The 26132-nt window shown below is 31.2% G+C and overlaps 1 protein-coding gene across 4 annotated transcripts in view; it reads right to left on the reverse strand.

Moving 5' to 3' along the window:
* LOC118193280 (uncharacterized) overlaps positions 1–26132 on the reverse strand; it is a 107751-nt gene that overhangs the window by 26137 nt on the left and 55482 nt on the right. For 3 of the 4 annotated variants that reach the window (XM_085818270.1, XM_085818269.1, XM_085818268.1), the window contains exons 8-11: positions 12446–19253; positions 12276–12347; positions 11988–12148; positions 6082–6176 (exon numbers count right to left, since the gene is read on the reverse strand). In XM_085818270.1, coding sequence (XP_085674396.1) covers positions 6082–6176; positions 11988–12148; positions 12276–12347; positions 12446–19253 — 7136 coding nt within the window. Of the gene's footprint in view, positions 1–6081; positions 6177–11987; positions 12149–12275; positions 12348–12445; positions 19254–24105; positions 24814–26132 lie in introns of those variants that run through there. The other variant, XM_085818271.1, reaches the window with a different exon arrangement.

The raw sequence follows: 26132 nt of genomic DNA on the forward strand, positions 1-26132 counted from the left end.
TGAGCTATGTATTATTGTTATATCTTGAAGAACATCTTTAAAACTGGTCTGAAAAGATCTAATAAATCATTGCAATTAGTTTATTTAAACATTTGTGGTCCACTCTCAGTTCCATCTAAAGGTGCCCTAAATATTTCCTTGCTATTGTAGATGACTAGATTACTAACTGTATGGTGTATGAAAAATAAATCATTCAGTAACTTTAAAAGCTATCATAGGCAAATGAAAAAAATTGGCAAATCAGAAATTAATTAGTTTATGCCCTGAGAATGATGGTGAATTTTGTAACAGGCAGTTCCAAAAATACTCAGCCGAAAATAGAATTAGTGTTGAATGAAAAAATGCTTAACCCTAGAAGAGAATGGTACATGTAAAAGTTTTAACTGAGTGGCATTAGATGCAGTTAAAGCTATGTTTAATGATAGTAAAATGGGAGAAGAATGGTGGGTAGAAGCTCTTGGTTGTTCTTAAATACTTGGAACAAGGTGTGTCATAAGAAACCCAAACCCCTTTAGAAATGTTCCTGAACAGAAAACCCAGTGTTATTTAATTTAAAGTGTTTGGATATAAAGCATATGTATCAAAACAGATTAGAGATGAATGCAAATGAAATGGAAAAGAATTATGGTAGGATATGCCAAGGAAACTAGGAAATATAGAATATGGCTAGCAGAAGGATGGAGACCAATAAAAACCTGTAATGTGAAGTTTGATGAAAGAATAATTGCAGCAGATAGCATCCTGGGCCAGAAACTTAAAACTCTGGTTAAAGAATAAGAACCAGAAATGTCATCAGAATTGGATGAAGAACAGGAAACTTTTAGAGAGCGAACAGAGCCATGAGAAGACAAATCCACATCAAAAGAAGTTTTGAACAAACTGGCAAAGAAAATCATTTAAGAGGCCAGATGAACATGTACAAATATATATTACTATGTAGAACAAACAGACACTCGTTTTAGATCCTTTACAACACTGAAAAATATTGCGAGACTAAAAACATTAAATTTCAGAAAGATACGTTTGACTTTAATGGGAAAAACGAGTACTCTGGAAAAGTTTATTTTGTAGAAAAGGAGGAAAGGGTTTACCAGGGAAGGAAAATTCTGTAGAAATTTTTATCCTGCAAAATTTCAAGAAAGCACAGAAATCTGCAAATGCCACAGAATGGGATAAGGCAATAACAGAAGAAACAGCCATAATGGAGAAAAGGAAAATTTTGGTGTTAATTGAGAAGCCAGAAAGGAAAAATATACTAAGAAACAAATAAGTGTATTTTCTGAAAAGAAATTAAAACAATGAAAGAGTTACATGCACATCTAGTCACACGGGAATTCAGGCAGAAAGAGGGGAAGATTTTGATGACATTTACAGTTCCATAGTTAATTCAATCATAAGAATATTTTTCAAAATACTTACATTTATATGGATAGACTAACTGTCAATTAGACATGAAAAGCATATATTTATATGCAAAGCTGAATGAAAACATATATATGAATCAGCATGATATCTTTACTGGAGAAGAATAATGTGTTTATTGCACAAGACCATTTACAGTTTGCATGAAAGCAGCTCTGAATAGTTTTGTAAATTTGAAAATACTCTAGAAAATCTAACTTTAATAAAATACTATGGTGTAATTGTGTTTATTAGATGTTAACATTTTGTAGATAATAATAATGAATAAGTTTGAAGTACAACAAGTTGAATATATATATATATATATGTACATATATAAATATATGTAATAATAAAATTCCATAGTCAAGAATACACTTAAAATTCTAAGTGTGTGTTCTTTTCATTTTTAATGGCGACAGTCTCTTATTTGAAAGTACGTGGAATTAAATCCACAGCCTCGTAGTCAAGTTGTTTTTCCCGCCTTTTCTACACGTACAGTTATAGAATGTTCCGGAAATATTTAAAGCGAACTGGATTGGCTGATGAGGCTGACGTCATTTCTTGGAAGCTCTGCCTTTCCAGAGGCTATAAAAGGACTCGCAAAAGAATATCAGGGGCTTTTCTTAAATGTCACGATGCAGTAAACTTCATACAAAAAGTTATTAGTAATTCTTTTTATTTACCCCGGATATCTGATTTTGTAACTGCTATTTCTCCTGAATAATAATAAATGGATCCTGTTTTTTAAACTTATCGTCTGATAATTTAAGCTACGACTACATTTATGATTCTTCACCAATCTTTTATTCTGGACAAAAGCTGGTACATCACATATATATATTTTAATCTTAAAGTATTAGGCAGAAATAGACAGTTGCTTAGGATTCAGTTCTTTGAAAATGAGAGTGGGACTTTTATACAGCAGCAAACATACATCAAAGAAATTTTTGAAAAATCTTAATATTTTATGAAATGAATAAGTTTACTTCCCATACCTATAGGCACTATTCTTACAAAATTAGACTGTGCATCTACAAGTGCAGAAACTAATGAAATGCGTAAATTACCTTTTCAAAATCTATTGGAATGTTCAGTTTTTGTAGCTAATAGCATTAGGCCTGATACTGCATATGTGGCAAATATCACAATTCGGGGAAAATCCTGGAATTTGACATTGAAAAGCATTTTTGAAATTGCTTAGTTATCCTGATTGTACTAAATCATCAATAACTTTTCAAGGATTAAACATCTAAATGTATACTGTTATTCAAATGCTGATTATGTTTCGCGAATGATTTCTGTATCGGCGAATTTTTTCTTGCCAACCACAAATGAAATTTAGAAACATTGGAAACTTTGAGTACAATTTTCGGGTATTCGTTTGGAGTATTCTTTCCGTGTAGAAGTAATGATTGATGGTTTTCCTCTTTCTGATTAATAATGTTGCTAATTTTGCACTTAGAATTTTAATATCATGCATTTTTACTTCCTTGTACGAAGTAAAAAGGAAATATTGTAATCGCGAAAAGTTTCAGCCAGCATATTTCAACGAAAATATCCATTTTGACCGCTATCGAATGCAATTTAACCATGTTTTTGCGTGATATCTGTACATAAGGACAGAATAAAATACTCTTTTCCTTTAAAAAAATTATAAAACTGCTTTAAAATTAATTCGGAAGAGAATTTTTCGTGGCGTCTGTACGAACATATGTACGTACGTGCGTACGTTCGTACGTATCTCGCATAACTCAAAAACGAGTAGCCTCAGAACGTTGAAATTTTGTATATAGGACTGCTATAACATGTAGATGCGCACCTCGTATTTTGGTTGCAATCAGCCGCACCAAACGTATATAAATATATTTATATATATATCCACTCTATTACCCGGCTCAGTGATCTCAGTTTCTTTACTCTTATATGTTTGTAAATTGTACATTTTTTGCTTTAAAAATGATTGAATTATGTTGTTTTTATCTTCCGGTTAAGGATTTTATGCCTTTAGTAAATCTGTGTGCAATATTTTTAGAATTATCAGCAATTTTAAAGTCGTTTAATTGCCGCTAAGCCTGTTTTTAATGGCGGCCATTGATGTTTACATTTGAAACAGGAGACTAGTGGATTTGTTGCCAATCTAGAGAAACTTAGCTTCGCAACAACAAAGGTAACGCATTCATTTATCATTGCCAGTTAAATCGTACTTAATTCTTTCTGGAATTTTTTAGAGGAAATAAGCGTTTGAGATTTACTTCGTAATTTTTAATATAGAAATTTTGAGTTTTTATGTATTTTTGCCTTCTCGCGAAGTGAGAACTGATTTAATTAAATGAGAAATACTCAATCATCTGTGAAAAACTGTTTCTTTTTTGTTTTGTTTGCTTAATATCTTTTATACATAGTTCTAGCTTTATTATAGTATTTGAATAGAACATGTGGCAAAGATTAGATAATTCTTTAAATGATATACATTTTGTGCATTCTGAGTTATAATATGAATGAAATACTGTTAAGTAAACCTAGCGCCAGAGTATCGCTATGGTAAACAAAGTGAATTTTAAAGAATGCATTTATCCTATTGTGGTTTATGCGCTGTCGGCGAAGTAGGTTTAATTCAATCTAATAAGTTTAAATAAAATGCAATAAAAATGTGTATAATTTAATATTCCGTACAAGGAAGTCATGTGGTGTACACATCAGATTTTTTTATGAATGTAGTCTGATGTATCTGTATAGAATTTATTACACACACATATATCATTAGCATTATACAAGAAACATATGAAGACATGAATTAAATTTGAAATGATGCATTTAGAAACATTTATTATAAGCAGTTAGCGTTTTTAGAATAGAAAGGAGAAATAGCCAAATTAAAATAGAAAGACAAAGTGATATTTCAAATTAAAGTTAGAATTTTAATTTATACATTTATTAGAAGTAATGTCATTTCATAGTATGAAGTGAAAATAAATGAAATTACAGTATATTACTATTATTTTAATGATTTTCAATGTTAAAATATTTTTTAAAAAAATTGTTGAAAAATTCTCAGATCTCTGACTTAAATGTTTTCTACAGAAATTTATTTTAAAATTGCCAGATGTTGACAAGTCATCATTAAGAGCTCTTTATTAGAAAAAAACGAAATAATTTCAAAATGCCTATGTTCACTTCTTGCCGAGAAACTTGAGTATCCCAACATTTATATTAGAAATAAGAAATGTAACCCTTGAACCTATTCAAAAGATAATCATATTTGTCATTTGATTGCCAAAAATATTCCTCCAAAAGGCTAATTTACACTCAAAATGGCAGCCCTAAAAACAGACAGAAATTTCAGATATTAAAATTAAGGACTTTCTGCCCATTTTGGCCAAAATGAACGACTTTTAAGGGCTTCCGTACGAACCCTGAGTTTATTAGTAGTATTTTTTTTTTTTTTTGTGCTATAAACTATGAAGTTTTTTCACTCTCCCAATCCTCATAAATATCTGTATTTATAACCCTGAAAGTATTAAAATTGTAAGCTAGAAAACTCCACTTTTAACTATCTGAAATAAAAATACCCAGGCACCTTTTACTCCATTTAAGTAACTAAAAATTGTTTAACTCTGAGCAAGTAGTGAGTAACCCACTTTATGAGATAAATTCATCTAGCTTTAGATCAAACCCACAAAATAAGATTTACAATTACAATAAAATTTCTTTTCTTATTCCTGAAGTACTTTTTCTTCCTTCAAATAATAGTGCACAGTGTTATTAAATGTGATAACATATATTATTACAGCTCATATACTTTTCATCATGATAAAATTATTATTGAATTAGACTTCAAAAATCATTGAATAGACTTCATTTTGAACGATTATTGAATTAGACTTCAGTTATTGAAATAAACTTCATTTTCTCAAAAATGTTGTCCTATTAAAAATGTCCAAATAAGACAACTGTCTTTTATTAATGCTGAAAAAACTGTATTTTTTGTTTAATATGATAGCTTTAATTTGAAATTACAAATTCTAAAACTCTTAGTTTAACATAGTGCCTCTTAATTTACAACTGAAAAATTTTTACTGCTTAGGATTACACAATTTGTGCAATTGAAATTTATACAAACTATAACTTTCCAAATGTAAAATAAAATTGCCCAGGAAAACATGAATAAATATTAAACTATAATCTTTAACAGAAATATCTGAATAGTAATGAAAACCATGAATGAAAACTGTCATTCCTTAAAATCTGTATTTGGAAGAAGTAAACTAAACACATATTCACAAATCTAGAATAATAGCTTATCAATTTCAGCTAATTTTATTTGAAAGCAAAACATCTGTCTTGCGTCTCAATCTAAATGGCTTGAGCCTTAGCATAAAATTCACAAGTTAAGAAATTATTAAATCATTTATTTTACTTAAATTACAAATTTAATTTTTAAATATTTAAAATAATAAATTTAAAATATTTAAAATAATAAATGAACTAAAATAACTAGGACAAATTATCCATCAGAATAAGCAAATATGAATTAATAATTTTAGTGTATTTTAAAAATATAATAGAAAAGCTTACACTCACTAAAAATCCACATAAATTTCATGATATAGAAAATTCCTTTATTACATTTAAAAAGAGGTTTGGAAAGAACATCAAATATGCAGCAGATACTCTTACCTTCAGAATTTTCTCAGAATTTACTGGTGGTAAAATTGAAGTATTTTTCTTTTGACAGAGGAATAATTCATGGCCTAGGTTTCTTACACGGCACTCTGTAATTTTTAATAATGTCACAGTTTTAATGCTTTCACATATACATAAATAATTTAAGAACTTAAAGTTTTGACAACTTTCACAATGTTTTCACAGGAAAATCTTTCTGAAATATATTTCCTCGAAATTTCAATTAAATTTACGTGCGTGTGTACATATGCATTTCAGACATTTTTACAGTATCTTTTGCATAGAAATCACAATTATTATTCTACTGTTTGTATAATTTTAAAATAATAGCATACAAAAATCAAAGGTCTGGAATCATCAGAACTTAAGCAATTCCAAATTTTAGAAGTTTCGATCATTAATTTAAACCTTGCAAAATGGAATGTAGAAATTATAAAGTTAAACAGGGTTAGTAGCTACATTTTAGTTTTTTAAAAAAAAAAAAAAAAAAAGTACCCATAAGCACTTTTCAAGCACATTTTAAGAAAAAATATAAGCACCTGTCTAATTACATATACAGTCAAAAGTCGTTAATTCAGACGCCCATAATCCGGAATGATCTATAATCCGGACCTCAAAGCTACAAACTTTCTGCGCATGCGTCGTATTCACGCATGCGCATAGGCATTTACGAGTGCGCGTAAGACCTTTCCGGCTGCAAATATGTGTGTGCGCATGCGCGTTTAATGTGTAACGGAAGGTATAAGCTAAGCTAAAATTAACTAATTCAGTTAATGTTGCAGACTGCGTTGTTCCTTAATCTTCGAATTGGATTCGGCTTATTATTTTTTGCAGACTGTTAGAGCAATTTTATAAAAGTAAGCTTGAACTTTCGATTATGTCAAATAGAATTTCCGATATATATTTACTAATATGTAAAAGATCTACAAAGCGAAAGTATGTTTTGAAATCCGAAATCTGTTTATCAATTTCACGCAGCCCCACGCAATGAATTGGAAGTTGATTTGTCAGCACTATCCTTATCTTCAGGGCAGATGTTTTTATTTTATTTAGCTTATAATTCCTTACTAAATGCAGTATTTGATCTCGATGTACTCTGTCTTTGATATGATTTAAATCAAGTTCCTCATCATTATAATTCGCTTCCGATAGTAAAGAAAGTGACCCAGAGGTTATTGAAAACGAAAATATTTTGATTGACAAATTAGTCAACAACACAGCAATTATAGGACTTCAACAGTGGAACTTTGTAACTAAACAAGAAATTATGTCTGTTTAATAGAATTAAAGAGAAAGTATTATCACATGAAACGAAGCAACTTAAACAACTTACATTGAAAGAAATGTTTAATAAAGTAAACAAATAAATATTAAGCTTTTTCTTTTTGTAAATTTTGATATCCTTTAGATCATAATTGTTCTTTATTTCATAAATCACGGTTTCATATTTTTAATTTTGTAATTTCTGCATGCCATCTTACCAGATTTAAACTGATGATCTATAATCCGGAAAAATAGATAATCCGGAATTGCCGAAGTCCCGACGAGTCTGGATTAACAACTTTTGACTGTATACACAACTGCATAGCCTTAAAAGAAAAATTTAATTTGACTTGTAATTTAAAATCTGAGATTCAGTATTTATTATGAGAGAATGAGCATTACTCAAACATGGAAAAGAATTATTATTATTATTATTATTATTATTTATTTTAAATAACAGTTCAATTTACGGAACTAGTTTATAATGACAGAGAAAAAAAAAAACTATGCAAAACTAAACTATATTACAAGATTTAATGATGAAATTTCAGTTTAAAATTGAGAAAATAAATAATAATAAGCCATATTTATTATATTCACACACAATAAATGTTTTTTATGCTTATTAATGAGCCACATTTTTATTTTTGACTTTTTTTTTGTCTCTTTTCATTAATGTCTGAATCCAGTTCTCTAAACAGAGTTTGTTCTTCACAAATAGTTTTTTAACATTTCATTAGATTTATTTAAAAGATTCAAGTCTTTTTTAACCTCAGCTTTTTCAGCAAGTTAATTTGCTTTATTTTCAAGCATTTCTAAGAAAGTTTCTTTCCTTTAAGAGAAATCAATTCATCTGTTTATTCTGCTTTTCTTTTTTTATCCTGAATAATTTTTTATATTTTTTTTATTCTGAATAATTCTGAATAATTCTTCCCCCTCCCCTCCTGCTCTTCCAGGTATAACAGATACTGTGAATGAGCTGATGAAGTTACCGCTCTCATCTCTTTCGTAATTGATACATTGTGAATGCCATCAGCATCTTTCCCATAATCACCAACTATACACTGAGCAGTGTATGAATTCCCCCCCCCATATTTTCTGTTTCTATATTTTATTGATACTAAATCCTCATTCAACAGAGGCTTGCTCATAGGAAATATGAATTCCTTAATGAATGCATGCAAAAAAGTACCTAATCTAATTTTTTTTTTTTTTTTTTTTTTTTTTCCAAATCATAGGTTTTTTTAAAAATTCTTTAACATATTGCAGGATAACAATTTCTATGAAATTGGAATATTTCAAAAGAATGTAACCACTTTCTTTGGCTGCAATGTGATCTTTTGGGGGAAAATGCATCAATATACTTTTCATTTTCTCGTATGCTTTTGTGCTGTTTTGTGCCATATACTTTGGATTCACAGAAACAGCATTTAGAATTAGTCTACACCAGCTTTTCAAGTAGCTGTAAAATAAAAGTTCATGAGTCACATTTAAGAGAAAGGTAATCTTTATCCATGATTTCTTTTTGAGCATATAGTTCTTCCAAGAGTTTCTTGGCCTTAAATCCTAAATTAATTTTGCTTATTTCATCAACAATACTTTTCTCAGAAAATATTACATAAATAGTTCAATGATGAACTGATTTTTAGCTTGTACTCTTCTTTTACAATTTAGAAATGCTACAAAAGTTGCTTAACTAATTTGTGTAAATCAAAAGCAAAAACAGGAACAAGTGTTTCATCACTTTGGTACAATTCCAAAAAGGGTTTGACCAGTTCAGCCACACAAATGAAAAAAATCTGATGTGTACATCACATGACTTCCTTGTACAGAATACTAAATTTTTGCATATTTTCCATTCTCAATTAGCTTGACATAACCTTTTATATCTTTCCAAATTTCAAACACATGCAAACATACTGGTACATTCTCGATCTACCTATAGTTACAAAATTTCATTGGCAAAGTCTTATGTACAAACACTGTTAAACAATCTTCTCAATGTGCTGGAGAATCTTTGAATAGATGGTACAGTGCACCTAAAATAGAAGGTATATTCCAGCTTGTAGACGATACTCCTTTATAGAAAGCATTGTTCAAAATATGCAAGCCACAACTACCAATAGATATAGATTCAGTGACATATTCCTTTGTCATTTCATTTTGGAGGTTTCCAAAAAAATTCCAGTTTACAGCTGACCCATCCATACTTATTTGTAGCAGCTTTTTTATATCTATTTTTTTAACTGCCATTTAAAGATTTTCAGAAATATAAGCAGCTGTTGCATGTCCCATGAAAACAGATGTCAAAAATCGAGTTACAACTTTTTTTTTACCAGACTGCCAACATCTTGATATGCAAATCTTGCTCTTCTGATTTGTTTTATTCAAAGGCTAGTCAAATAACAAGATAAAGTGGAATAACTTCTTAAATTTGTCATACATTATCCTCTGAAAATATGGTGTTAATCCAAAGTGGCAGAGATCAGAGAACACACTTAAAAGAATTTTGTCCATGTCATTGCTAGATTTATTAGAGTAATGACTTGTCACCACTTTCAAACACCGCAAAACTTCAGCTTTTAAAGCATACTTTGAAGCTCCTAGAGCATCATCTAAATTCAAGTCGACACGTGTTGCAATACACAAAAATAGGTGTAAAATGCATATCATAATTACATCCTATAACATATTAAAAAAATTTCCACAAGAAAAACTGAAGTTTCGCAATGGATAGGGTTCTACATGACGAGCAACAGCATAAAGCAATGAAATTGTGAACATATAGCAAAAAATAACTGAGCTATCAGTCTTTGAACAGTAAAAGGCAGTACAGTCAAAATAGCACATGAATAGCATGAAATTAACCAAAAGACCAAAGTAGTGAAGATGAAGAAAATATACAAATATCCGATGTGTCTATTTTCTTTAGAGAGCACATTGTATATGATTAATGATGAAGACTGTAACAGAAGGATCCGCAGCTTGGAAATGTAGGGTTTTACTCATGATGCTTTCCTTTAAAGCATTTAATGTACTACAATCATTTCAGTAGATTTACAAGCACCCCCTTAAGCCTTAAGACCACAAATAATAGGTATCCACCTAGAGGATTAGCTAAAGCTGCAGACTTTCATACTGTAACCATTATTCAAATGTTTTCCAACAAAATAATTTAAAGGTTAATTAACTTAAATAAACAGGATTTTCCCATCATATACATATATATTATTGTGTCAAAATAAATAGTTAAAATAAATCACTAAAATATAAGCAAAGAAATGAATTTGTATGGTAATTGATACTAACCGAAATTATACATTTAAAAATTTTGTCTTACATAGTCAGTACACAGCAGTTAAATTTTAAAAAATGAATGCACATCTTGAAGTATACCTCGCTGAAGTTTCTTGAATACAGCCTTATAAGACTGCAGCTAACTTATTGTGGCCTTTCAGTATGAAAAGTTTTCCCATCTCACATACAGTGTGAAACAATATTTTTGAATCTTGCAGTAATTAAAATTATTTTTTGTGTTAATGATGAAACAACATAATTAACAACTTAAAAATATTATTGGGATAAATTTATCAGATGCATCAGACCACAGGAGAAACTCAAATAGGAACTAATATACTTGTATATGAATACTGAATTGAAGAATTGCTCCAAGCCCAATCTCCTAACAATGATAATATCCAGGATCTACTAAAAGATATTTGGCTAGATCTGTTTTTGACAATATAACCAAAAATGATGAATTAACCAAATTTCTTTTTTTTCCTATAAAAATTATTTCATACTTCTATTTGGTTAACTATATTAACTGAGGGGAGAGAAACTGTTTTGGTTTACATATGGGATTAATTTTACGAACTAACTTGTAAGAATCCCCACTCTTGAAATTTTGTTTCTAGAAACAAAGATGAAGCAGTAGATTTTATAATTCCTTTCTCAGAAGATATGATAAATAAAAGAAAACCTCTTCTCAAATTATTTATTGCCTTATATAACAAAAGACAACAGAACAATGCTATACAAAGCATAAATTGTTTTGCTTCATGAATAATACTAATATAGGCTGCCCTACAGATATATGTTATTTCACAGAGATACTTTACTAAACATTAAAAAAAAATGGTATTAGTTCTAATATGGTGCAGTAGATTTAACCAGATATGATCAAAATGATAAATTAGATCCATACTTAGGCATAATAAAATAAAATAAATTTTAATTCCTACAAAATTTTTAAGAAACATTCCAGAGTCATGGATTCAAATTGGTGGGAGGGGGAATTTTGAATTGCTGACCAGTATATTTTAAAGCATGCCCAGCATTATAGTATTAGGTCATTACAGTACATCATTAGCATTATAGCATTACAGTATTAGGTCATTACAATACATCACTAGCATTACAGCATTACAGTAGGTTAAGGTCTTGTAATATCAATAACATAAAAATATAAACGCAAGAGGAAAATGTTCTACATTTGGCAACATTCAGTACTTATAAATGATACACCTTTGTAGATTAGCTTTCAAAGTATCTATTAAACTCTATATGTAACTAACAGCATTAAATCAGAAATTAGCAAGTATTTTTTAATTAAAATAATAGCAACACTTTCATACCAGAGTCAAGTCGATGGAAAGATATTTGAGATCCATTAGAAACACTTTGCTCACAGGGAATTAGGATTAATAATTGACATTTATACAACCAGTTTCCCCATGTTAAATGAAATGAAGCTTGCTTTTCATCTAGTGCTCTTAGCATCCAATATCGTTTACCTCTATAAGAAACAATGTATTTAGTAAAGTGTTGATTCCAAAAACAAACATAAGCAACTTATGAAGTATATACATATACTGTACATAACCACACACTTCTATTATATGCCAGAAAAGCTGATAACTTACGCTAAGGGAAATTGTGTTAGTTTACATTTCATTCTGTCTACAGATTCTAAACTTTGATTTTCAACACTTTTTCTGAAAAGAAGGAAAACAGGGAATTTAAGAGAATTATATGATTGTCAAAATAAATACAGACATGTAAAGAATAAAAAGGAATAGAAAAGAGGAATTACTTTGTTAATGCTGTGCACTTTTCTTCATCTATATAATTTCCTTCATTGGAACTCGTACAAGAATTGCTTTCTGCCCTTAGTTCTGTTTTATTCTCCTGTTGATTTCGTTCATTTTCTTCATTGTGATCTATGCAAGAACTACTATTCTTCTTAACTTCAATTTCATTACCCTGCAAATTAGTTTCATTGCAAATATTGGAAGAAGTTGCTTTAATTAAACAAGAAATTTCAGCATCACTTAATCCATTTGATGACACTATACTAGTTCTAAAAGGCCTTTGCATCTCTGGATTTTTGGTTAGATTATCAACCTTAGCCAAAGCTGGAACTGTACAAATATAACTTCCTTCATTGGAACTCACACAAGAATTGCTTTCTGCCTTTAGTTCTGTTTTATTCTTCTGTTGATTTTGTTCATTTTCTTCATTGTGATCTATGCAAGAACTACTATTCTTCTCAACTTCAGTTTTATTACCCTGCAAATTAGTTTCATTGCAAATATTGGAAGAAGTTGCTTTAATTAAACAAGAAATTTCAGCATCACTTGATCCATTTGATGACACTATACTAGTTCTAAAAGGCCCTTGCATGTCTGGATTTTTGGTTAGATTATCAACATCTGTAGCCAAAGCTGGAACTGTACAAATATAACTTCCTTCATTGGAACTTGCACAAGAATTGCTTTCTGCCCTTAGTTCTGTTTTATTCTTCTGTTGATTTCGTTCATTTTCTTCATTGTGATCTATGCAAGAACTACTATTCTTCTTAACTTCAGTTTTATTACCCTTCAAATTAGTTTCATTGCAAATATTGGAAGAAGTTGCTTTAATTAAACAAGAAATTTCAGCATCACTTGATCCATTTGATGACACTATGCTAGTTCTAAAAGGCCTTTCCATGTCTGGATTTTTGGTTAGATTATCAACATCTGCAGCCAAAGCTGGAACTGTACAATTTGATTCATGGGTGTCATTTTTTTTTACTTCAGAGACAAACTGACTGTCTGAAATTTCAATCTTTGCATCATTAACTTCCTTATTTAACTCACTGTCATTCCTAGAAAGAAGTGCACAGTCAATATCTGAAGTTGGATCCACAGTATCATCCGGGATTGCATTACTTAAATTATACAGCTTGAAATTGTGTGCTTCTGATGCAGATTGATTGCCTGTCATTCCAACATGTAATTGACTAACATCTATATCAGGTACTTCAGAGTTGGAACAAATCCTATTTGTTGAAGGCCTAGTTGGTAAAAAAGTGGGTTTTGTAGAAAGAAGCTGAAGGTTTTGTATCTCACTACTACTGCTATTCAGATCTACTTCATTAGCACATGTGATTGGAGCCACATTAACATCTGGGGTTGTATTTACTGAATTATGAAGCTCAAAATTTTTAGCTTCTGATGCAAGTTGATTGCATGTCTTTCCAATATTTGCTTGACTTTCTGTATTCAGCAGTTCAAATTCAGAGCTAATGGTACCTGCTGAAAATCTTGTTAGTAAAATGTTGAATTTTGTAGAAAGAGTTTGAAAATCCTCTTGATCACTATCATTTTTAATACCAAGTGAACTTTTCGTATCTGTGGTTAATGTTACATTAACATCTGGAACTGCATTTACTGAACTGAGAACATCAATTTTTTTCACTTTGGGTACAAGATGAGTACATATCATCTCAATGTTTTTTTCATTGGTTCTCATATTTAGCAATGCAGATTCTGAACAATCTGCATGCACGGAGGATTTGGTTGGTGAAAAATTAAGTTTTGTAATGCTTTGTAGCTTGCTGTCATTAAGATCACATTCAACAAATGACAGTTTTTTCTTTATGATACGATTATTTAGATTAGCTGATAAATCTGCATCCTTTGCACATGGAGTTGTATGAAGAAATTTAGACAATTCATTTGTGGGATGTTTATAAGATGTAACAGAAGACAATAAAAATTTTGAATTTTCTAACAAATTTGAATTTACTGTGCTAATTCGTGATGCACTCACTATTTTCTTTGCACTCATTTCCAAATGATCCTCACTTGCAACAGTTCTTTTAATTAAAAATGAATTTTCATCATAAGTACTCACTGCAGTTTTCCGAGAGTAGATTGTATTTACAGAAATGCTGCTTTCTAATATAGAATCTGGGAGTAATTCAAGAGAATCCTCACAATTATTTTCAAAAGAACTTACTGCTTGAAATGTTTTAGAATCTTTTTTCAGGGTTGTACTAAATTCATATGAGGTAGGTAATTCTATTCTGGGAACACTTAGAATTTTACCATTGTGTAATGTACTGTCATTGCTTAAGCACTGTTCATATTTCTTTACCCCATTACTATAAGATGCAACTTCATACTGCTTATGAATTTCAGAATCATTTTTATAGGCATCAGTATTTATGCATGTTATATGAGACTCAACATTAGCGGTTTCTTTGCTGGCATGTATAGACCCCTGTGATGAATGAGAAGTGCATTCTGTAAAAATGGCAAAACTTTTTCTTTTTACAAGTGATTGATCTTGGAATTGAAAAGAATCACTTTTAACATTAGAAGTTCTGGCTTCCAGACAAACATTTGGCAATTTTAACCTCAATTCTTTTTTGCCTGAAAACACATTTTCTGGAAAATAATATACATCACTTATCTTTTTCTTAATATCTGGATAATTTTTCATTTTCTTAATGGTATATAATATGCCAGTTTGTAATGGATTGATTGGTTTCAAAAATCGAGATTCTAGTCTTGTAAGATTTGGTATATTTGAACTTAAAGAAAGATTCTCATCTGAAAGAGTTTCCTTTTGAATTGAATCCCTTTTGAGTCTTATATATAAAGGTAAATTATAAGAATTTTTGTTACATTTGTACAACACTTGATTATTGGGTATATCTGATATACTAGTTTTAGATATGTTTCTTATACAATTTGAACTATATTCTTCAGCTGGCAGTTCCTCATTCATAGTATGTAAACTTAAGGAAATGTCATGACCACGAACTTCAACATCTAAGGATAGCCTATCAGGAATTTCAGCATGCTTAAAGTTATGTATGGCATTTGCATTTATAACGCTAGACTGCTTATGTTGCAGGGGTGCCAGATCAGATGCAGTTTTACACTTTTCTTTGAGAATTGTATCACATGCTTCTGTGAATCCATTATCATTTTTAACTTCACAAGGAAAAATTTTATTGTTGGAATGTATTAGCAGGTTATTATCCTTTAGATTAAAAACTTCATCAAGCTGTGTCTCATAACAGTTAGAATTCTCATTTATAGTCTTCGATTTGATATTTTCATTCTGAGTAAAAGTATATCTAATCCTCTTTGTAGACTTCTCTGTTTCTGGGATTTCAGGAACTAATGCACCTGATAAGGAGGAACCAGCATGTAGATCTATACTATTATTAGATTCTTCAAAATGATTGCATGAAACTTCAGGCTTTAATATGCTCCTATTTTTGTTACAAGGAGAGTATGATCTTTTTTGTCTAGAGTGAGTAGCAAACATTTGAAATTTCTCAGAGTAATTTTTTGCAATAGGTGTTACAGACTTGTCTGAAGTAAAACGGTCAGTTTTTAAAGATACATTCTTGAAATTATCATAACTTGATAATTGCTGAAAAGAATTTTCTTCTCTAATTTTAACATCTGAATTTTTTATCCCCACTGCACTGTTTTCAACATATTCAAGCTTTTCATCTGAAATTTTTGCTTGATTGCTTTGATCCATGCATTGAGCATTGGAAATTTGGCCATTTAAATTATAATTCTGTAGTGTAGTCTCAGATTTAGGTTCTGTATGTTTTGAAATGAAGTCAGAACAGTCTTTCAAAGATACTCTGCTGTTAGGACTTACTCTTCTAGTTTCAGCTACTGGTAAATCATTTGAAAATGAATTATGAGACAAGCATATGCTCTTATTACTTTTTTCAGAAGAGATATTCTGAATGCTATATTCACTTGCATCTAAATGCTCAGCTAAATTTTCAGAATTGCACGTCATTGCCATAGGATCTGAAGAGAAATAACATGTATTTTTATCAACTATACCATTGTCCTGGGTATTATCATGATGATTCACAGCAGAATGCTCAGACTGATAGCTTTTTCTAGAAGAGGTATTGTCCTGGGTATTATCACGATGATTCACAGCAGAATGCTCAGACAGATTCTTAAAATTACATGTCAAGTCCACAAACTCTGAGGTAAAATAACATGTATTTTTATTACTTGCATTAAAACTAGTATCAGCTGGAAGTAATTTCATGTTTAGCATCACATCTGTTGTCTCATCTGATTGCTTTTTATGACATTTTGATCGAGAATCTAGATCTGTTTTTAAAGTTTCATTTTGAATGTTAATATCTGAACTTTTTACAAATTTAGTATTGTTGGAATTACAAAACAACATAGCTTTATTTGGATTTATAGACAGATGCTTATTCTGCTCTTTAGTTACATTAAATGATTCTTTTGAATTGATTGCTTCTAAAGTACCATAGCATGTGGAAAATTCTTCAACAGAATTTTCAGAATTGCAAGTTAATTCCATAGGATTCGAAGTAAAGTATAAAGTATTTTTATCAGAGTTATTAACATGAACAGATATATCACTCTTTTCTTTAGTGTTACTGATGTGACTGCAATTACTATCAATGCCTAATAACTTAACAAATTTCGAATTTGAGACCATACTTCCATTCACCTTACCAGCTTCTTCATTTCCTTTAGATTCCATTGAGCATCTCATAGAAACTCCTGAGATATCTGGTACAGAATCTGACTGTTCTTTCAAACTAACATAATATGCAGTTTTCTTCAGTTCTGTGCTAATGTCGGCATCTAAATCAAATATATTTTTATTTGAGTTCAATGCTGTAGGCTGAGTCTTTATGTCATAAACAGGTACAAACGGAATTTGTGAATGTATTTCAGAATTATTAATCATTAGTTTCTGATCCCCATTTCTAGCACTTAAATTAAAGTTACTACAAAAAGATTCTATTCCTGTTTTTTGAAGTTCCTGAACTGGTGAACCAGTAAAATTGGAACTAGCACATAAGTGCTTGCTACACTGCAAAGAACTTGCTGAAATCATATTCTTTAAGTAATTCTTAATTCCTGTGGGAGACTGTTTAAATGAAGCTTCAGTATTATGAGTCAGGTCCATCATATTTGATGTAAAATAATGAGTATTCTTATCATTGATATCATATGAAAAATTTTTACTGCTTTGTTGAATTTCATCTGTACTAGTATCTAATGACAATGCTGATGAGTTAATTGCTTTCAAGCGAGACATTACAGTGGGATTTTTTACTAAGTCATTTTCATTTTCCTGAGATTGCATTAGATTCTCTATTCTTGAAATATGTGGCTCAAATCTGGGACTCTCTTTAGTAATCATTCTGTCAAAACTTTTCTTTGATTTTATACAGCTCTTGCCATCAAACAAAAACCCTTTGTTTGAATTTAATGGTACATATTTGTCATCTATATTACAAATTACATTTAGGTGATTTGAGGAATGCAAGCTATTTTTACCTAAATCAGCATTTTTGGCAGTTTGATTAAAACTTTTGTGCAAAGGTTCTTCTGCAAGTTCATTCAGGGAAGAAGCAGATGCACAAGTGCTCTCCATATTAATACTAGAACTTTCTGAAGCAATATTTTCAACACTATCATACATCACAGACGATTCCTTAAGTGAATTTTTAAAATTACAAGTTAATTCCATTAGATCTGATGTTAAATAATCAGTATTTCTATCATTTTTTTCTATTATTCCAGTTTGATTAGAATCAAGATTAGATAATTTAAAAGCAGAAATATGCTCCAAGTTTAAGGTTGCATTTCTGTCCATCCTTTTATAATATTCTTGTGTTGATATCGTTAAATATTTTAAATCACATTTTGAAGCAAAAGAAAAAGGTTTGAAGTTTTCTTTGTTACTGTATATATCTGTATTTTTATTCTTCAATTCATTGTGGCTTCCAGTACCAAGAGTAAACATTTCATCTGTATTCTTAACTTGATGGCATAAATTAAAGTTTAAATTCGTACTGACATTTTTAGAGGAAGACTTGAGAAAAGTTTCCTCTAGAGGTTGCCAATCATATTTAGGCATTTCGACAGTAGAAGAATGTGCAGTACTACTATTAACAAAATTTTTTCCAGGAACAGCTTTAAAAGTATCTGAATAAGTTTGCTTTAATGGATATTCAGAATTGCATGTCAGTTCCATAACTTCTGAAACAAAGTGGCAAGTTTTATCAGTAACATCAGAATGTACATTCTTTTCATTTTTTCCAGGAACAGCTTCAAAAGTATCTGAATAAGTTTGCTTTAATGGATATTCAGAATTACATGTCAGTTCCATAACTTCTGAAACAAAGTGGCAAGTTTTATCAGTAACATCAGAAAGTACATTCTTTTCATCTTGAAAAACCATGTCATCATCCAAAAAGGTTGTATTTACATCAGAACTGCATGGAAATATTGTCAGTTCCATATCATCACTTTCTTTTACTTCAAAGATCTCAGGTATAATATTTTCTTTTTCATCACTGTCTGATATGTTCTTTTTCTTTCTACGAAAATTTAAGGTCTTTTTAGTATTTTTAGATCCAGTGGAAGATAAAAATAAGTTTGTTTTCTTCTTTGCAATAGGCTCATCAGTATCTTCCATTTTATGTTTCCTAGATACATTAAGAGATTTGCTTTGATCTGCTTTATTTGATGCATTCACATCTGCATTTTGACCATGTTCTTGTTGCAAGAGGATTTGACAGTTGGAATCATCTATTAAGTAAATAAATATGCATATATATGTATGGAAATAGGCACTCACATAATTTTTAAAAGGGAACAATAAAAGAAATACAGCACATTTAAACTTGACTGATTTTCAAAAGTTCTTTTTCAATATTCTAAAATACATTTTCACTTTTAACATATATGCATAGTTCAATTAAAAATACCTTAGCATTAAATGAATGAAACAATCTTAAACCTAGAAAAAATGACACAAGACAAGAAATACAAATTTATAATAGTGTTTCTAATAATCTCACTGAATTTCTGATTTACTCTTAGGTTCTTGTATCAAAGACAGCAGAGGTAGCATATTTATATCGCTTGAAACATCAATTCTGTATTTCAACAATGACAGAAATTTTGAAATATAATGTGCAAAATAGTCTACAGGAGAAGCGGACAACTTTAAGACCATCCATGGCAAGCCTTGCTACTTACAACCAAAGTAACATTGAAAGAACCAACCACGACAATATAAGTATGCTGAGCACCTGAATGCAAACTGGAAAACCTCACCAATGACGCAAGAAATTGTATTTCTTTCAGCTTATGAAGAAAAAGTATTTTTCATTTTGAAATTAAGAGAATATCATACAAAATTCTCTTTGGTTGCAAAGGTAAAGGAATCTCATAATGTCTTTTCCAGTAAAGATGTTTAATAAGGCATACAGTTTGAAAAACAACTGGAAAAGATAACAGAAAGCATACAAACAGTACAAGAAGAATCAGGTCATAAGAGACAGAACTTACTTCACACATAGATGAGATTTTAATCCACCATAGAAATTTTGATGAAAAAATGATTATAGAGGAAAGTTTCATAAAACATTCATGCCATCTGTTCCAACTAAAATCCCCTAACGGGATAAACTGATGTTTGGTTTTCCCGCGGCGGGCCGAAAATACAGTTAAAACACACAGGAACGAGGATATGGTAAGATGTATAAATGTGCCGTGTATGATATTTCATATTTGTTTCAATCATGCTGTTATTGTTATCAATAAATAATCATAAGACAACTTAAATGACTCAACACTTCAAAACGAAGACATCACATTGATTATTTAGTTGTTATAAATTGATTTGAAATTTAGTTTTGAAAACAGAAGTGGTTTATGCAAACGTGGTGAAACGAGTTGAAAGGTTAAAGCAGAAACAAAACTGCATTAGGCAGCTTTTTTGTAATCGTTTGGCAAAAACTGAAGATGCAATAAATAAACCTTTAAGTGAAAATTACAGTAAAGAACACAAACTTAATGATCTTTATGATCAAAGAAACCAGTTGATTGAAAAGATAAAGAATCTTAAGGGTTTAGATAGTGAAATAGAAGCGATAATTGGTATAGATGAGTCAGAAAACGAAATTGCTGAGAGTGAAGAATATCAGGAACGTGGTATTCAATGGAAAACGAAACTAGATAGGCATATAGAAAGTGTTTTAACGGGACTTCACAAAATGAAATTCGGGTTAATGAAAGTGTTAGGTTGGAACAACGCGTAGTAAGAAACAAAAGCAGTGTAGTTAAGCTTCTGAAATTAAGTATTGAGAAGTTCTATGGTGATTGTAGCTCTTGGTTGGATTTCTGGAATTCCTACGAAGTAGCTATTCATAATAACAATTCCTTAAGTAAGGTTGAGAAGTTTTCGTATCTGAAAACATTTTTAGGAAGTATTGCCTTATTGACAGTTTCGGGATCTTCATTAAAAAACGAAAATTATGATTTCTCAATTAAGTTGTTAAAAGAAAGATTCGGAAGGCTAGATTTGATTATAAGCTCGCATATGAATAAACTGTTGCTGATTGATGCCGTTAAGACATGCACGAACGTTACAGCATTGCGAAGAATATATGATACAATTGAAATTCAAATTCGATCATTAAAGGCTTTAGGTGTTGCAGCAGGCACTTATAGTAGTTTACTTTGCCCGGTAATACTACAGAAAATTCCAGAAGAGCTAAATTTGTATTACAATAGACAACGTGAATTGCGCGAATCATCTGATATAGAGCACTTAGTTGAGTTTTTGAGAAAAGAGGTAGAAATAAGAGAAGCATCTTCTTTATTATCAGATTCAAAAAAAACTTTAAGTGAAATAAAATTCCCTTTAGTAATAGAGGAATGAGTCAAAATTATCAGAAAAATTATGTAGACTCAAAATGAAACATTTCAAAAGCGCGCATTCCAACAATAGTTGCTTTAACAGCCGTAGCGAATGAAATATGTAGTTTTTGTTCGGATAAATCTCACGAAACACATAAATGTCCTTTACCATTAACAGAAAAAAGAAATTTGTTAAAATCACAGGGGCGATGTTACATTTGTCTGAAACTTAGATCTACCTCAAAATTTTGCTGGAAAAAGGACCAGATCTGCAAATTATGTAAAAAACCTCACACTTATTTAATATGCGATAAGGCTGAACCAACAAATAATGCAGCCGAATCAAATGGTAAAGAAACGGACAATAATTTATCTGCAGTACAGTCATTGCATTGCTTCGGAGGAAATAAAAGGGAATCTGTAAACAAAACCGACAGTACAGAAGCGTTGTGCCCGGTTTTACTACAAAAACATTCAGCGCTAAAAACAAATAAAAAGAGCAAAATCTTGAGGGTGTTAATAGACAGCGGGAGTAACAGAACGTTTATCAGAAGGAAAACTGCAGCTCATTAGGATTGAAGGCCACCAGATGTGAAACGTTTGAAATATATGGGTTTGGTAGCGAGCGTAAACCTAAACAGCAGTATAATATAGTTCAGCTTGATTTGCGGAATAGAACCAACCCAAGTAAAAAACTCCGTATAGAAGCAGTAGTAATTGGTGCGATTACGCATGACCACATAGAAGTTCCTTCAAAGTGGGTCAGAAACATGGCTCTAAGTAAGGGAATAGAATTGGCCGACATTGGAAATACAAAGGAGATACACATGTTGATCAGCTCAGATTACATTTGGGAAATTTAAAATGAAAGAAACATAAGATTAGGGAAATGATTAGTTATCACGGACAGTTTATCTGGGTTTGTAATCCAAGGTAAGGAAATTGGATCGGATAAGCATGGCAATTACGAGTATGATAAGACTTGTGCAAACCATATCTCTGCAGGGTTGCCACTCAAACAGGAGAATGAAATTCCCTGACTTTTCCAGGTTTTCCAGGTGCGTTTCAAGAAAATTCCAGTCTATCCGCGTAATGTACGTTGGCTACGCTAAGAGGTAAATTATGGTATTACTTGTATTGTGTAGCAAATTCACTTAATTATTCAATAAATCCCAGAGGACATTTATTCTTAATTATTCTTGGTATACTTTGTTTGATAATTTTGTTTACTTTTCCACTTAAGAAACTTAATAAAATTTAAGATATATACATTGGATAACAAATGTATGTTTTATTTAATTATTACTCATGATCATCACCAGTTCAACACGAGGCTAATCCGGTCCTTATAAATCACAACGCAATGCTAAATAGTTAGGTTAGATTTTAGGTAAATTTAATTTGTGTGAGGTATGTTCTTAAAAAGCACCTTAACACTTGAAAACACAAATATAATTATAATAATTGTTGTTTTCTCCATTGAAGATTGAGATTAGAATCTTCCCAATCTGGAATAAAATAAGGCTTTTTTTGCAAACATTCTGCAGCTAAACGAAACAAAGAAATCTATTTTAATAAATTGAGGTATTTTATATTTAGTTCGCAGCATACATAAGAAAAAAATATGTGAATTAAATTTCGTGATGGTATGTCATCATACTGCTAGAATTAATTTCAAGATTATGCCAGAGAAAATTTCCTGAAATTTAGAAATATTATTTACTAATAATTAATAAATTTAGAGGGAAGAAGCATCATTAAATTATACGAATAACAAAAATAAAGATAATTATTTAAAAATTGAATTACAATAATCAACGATATTTTAGCGAATATAGTTATATTACATGGTTAGCCTAGATGACAGATTACTATTTTTTATTTTACTGCAAAATGGCAAGGTATTTATTAAAAAGAAAAGTTTTAAAAGATTTTGCGGTAAAATTCTAGTATACGGTTAGGCTTTGGCACGATTTTGAAAATTGTCGCCAAGACCAAAATGACCCGTTTACTGCGCATCATCATCATGTCGCCAAATCCATACATGGAGATTATTTTAACCAAAAAACGTCTATGCAAAGAATCTCTAATTCTTTGGTCTATGTAAAGAAGAAAATTTTCCATATAAGTAAAATGCTATTACGCCGCTAGAATGCGGAGGGAAAATTTGCCAAGGGATTTGGCGACGGAACCTGGCGGCCAGAATTTCCCTCTCCGCGATGTGTACCGGAAATTGAGAAACGTGTTCAGAAGAAACGTTCTTTGACAAAAAGAAAGCTACGAAAATCCGTTTTTAAATTATTGCGAAAAATCCAAGAAGAAACGTTTTATCATAGGACGTTTCTTCTTGGATTTTTCGCAATAATTTTAAAAACGGATTTTCGTAGTTCCCCCCCCCTGAAAATTACTAACCTATGAATTAATTTACTTGCGCCAAAAAATATTTTCTTGTGCCGTGCGCTACAATATAGCAAGTGGTAAAGTGTCTCATTTACGCCGCTCCGCATCTGCGAGTGCAATCCAGAGCTGTAACTCGAGAAATAAACAATCTCGTTGTTAGGCGACGTGTGCACCATGTTATTTTCATTTTTGCGATAAATGCTTATCGACGTGGTGTTCACGTCGCTCGCAGTTTGAGACAAAAACATCTCGACGTGCGTGGCACGTCTTTTTAGCGCAAGTGGTTAAAGAAATTTTAAAGGATATTCATTTAATGAACTCTTGATAACGTGACCTTCGAACTTCGACACCGGTTTCCAGCTTTGGCGGCAGATATATCACGCATGCACAGCTGTTTCCCTCTATGATGGAACGGAGCCATGTCTGTTGCAGAGAGGTTTTCCTTCTTTACAATACATATTCTTTGATTCTAACCTCCATGGTACCGTATACTAAGATTAAACCCATTTTGTTTTATACGAGAACAGGTACTTTCTTTAGTTCATGCACTGCACATGCGATTCTCGAGAATACTGGAAACCAAAAGTTGCGGGAAACTTGCTTGCTTTGCCTTTCTAAAAGGCAATCAAATTGGAGCTGCGAAAATTGGCTCTATGCCAGCAGACACTCACGTGATAGGGAATTCGCCAAAAAAGTTATCTCTTCCGACGTCGGCGCAAAAATCGCTTTTTTTTGGCGGGATTATTGTATGAACTTCCCTGACTTTTCCAGATTTTGACAAAAATACTTAAATTCCCTGACTTTTCCCTGAATTTTTTGGTCAATTTTCGAATTCCCTGACTTTTCCCGGTTTTCCAGGTAGCGTGGCAACCCTGTCTCTGTGAAAGAACAAACAGATTTTGAAAGAGTTCGGAATTTATGGGATTTGGAGTCTATAGGAATAAATCAGGAAAAGGAAATTTCGCGATCAGATGCAGATGTCATAGATATGTTTGAAAGAAATACCACATTTAAAAATGGGAGATATGAAACTAAATTATTATGGAAGGAGGGTTGTAACACATTGAACGGTAATTATGAAGTTGCAGAAAGACGTTTGATAAGCTTAAATAATAAATTTAGGCATGATTGCATCTGTATTTTCGTTATAAAGAAATAATTAATGAGCAGTTAAGGGATGGTATTATTGAGCAAGTTGCCTTTCATGGAGATTTTAATAGGAAAATTGGTTATTTTATGCCTCATCATGCTATAGTACGTGAATCAAAGGAAAGTACGAAAGTTAGGATTGTGTAAGATGCGTCGTCGAAAGTTAGAGATGGACAGTCGCTCAATGATTGTTTAGATAGTGGTCCCAACCTTAATCCAGATTTGCTCAGGATTATTTTAAGATTTCATTATCACCCAATTGCATTTTGTGCTGATATTCAGAGAGCATTTTTAGAGATTGGCATAATAGAGGAGGATCGAAAGCTTTTGCAGTTTTTATGGAGAAATGAGGGGGGAACCGAATTCGATTTCAATGGTCGTGACATCAGAATTTTACAAATGACATGTGTTCCTTTTGGTGTGAAATGCAGTCCTTTTATTTTGACAGCAACTACACGACTTCATTTAAAGAAATATGAAAATTCACACGGTGAAGCATGTTCTATTTTGAAAGAACTTTATGTTGATGAATTAATAAGTAAGGCATCAACTGTTGAAGAAGCGGTATCTCGTGCAAGAGACTCTAAATTTATACTGAATTAAACAAACATGAATTTACGGCAATGGTCTTCGAATTCAGCTATCCTTAATCAAAGATGGAAGGAAACCCAAATGGAATGTTGGACACCATCGAATCAAACAGATATACTATTAAAGGTATTACGATTAATTTGGGACAATGATAAGGACACCTTGAAGATAGATTTGAATCAATTTACAAAATTTAAATATGTGACACCAACAAAACGTACAGTTCTAAGCGCATGTGGCATGTTGTTTGATCCATTAGGTTTAATAACACCATTCAGTGTTAGAATTAAATTGATAGTGTAGACTCTTTGGGGGAAAAGGCTTAAAATGGGATGAAAATATTCCAGCAGAATTGGAATCTATGTTCCAGGAGTGGTGGAATGAAGTAACCTAGCTTGAGAGGCTTGTCATACTTCAACCATATTTTGATGAGCTGGATATTCAGCAGCTGGAAGTACATATATTTTCTGATGCAAGCCCAAAGGCATACAGTGCGGTCGCATATTTCAAGATTAGATACCATAACAAATGTGTGAAAAGTTTTATAACTTCAAAATGTCGTCTAGCTCCACTGAAGAAAATGACTTTGCCGCAATTAGAAATACTAGGAAACTTGATTTC

The sequence above is a fragment of the Stegodyphus dumicola genome, chromosome 6 (assembly GCF_044657685.1).
Source record: "Stegodyphus dumicola isolate Sdum_Otavi_A_Nest chromosome 6, ASM4465768v1".
Classification (NCBI taxonomy): Eukaryota; Metazoa; Arthropoda; class Arachnida; order Araneae; family Eresidae; genus Stegodyphus; species Stegodyphus dumicola.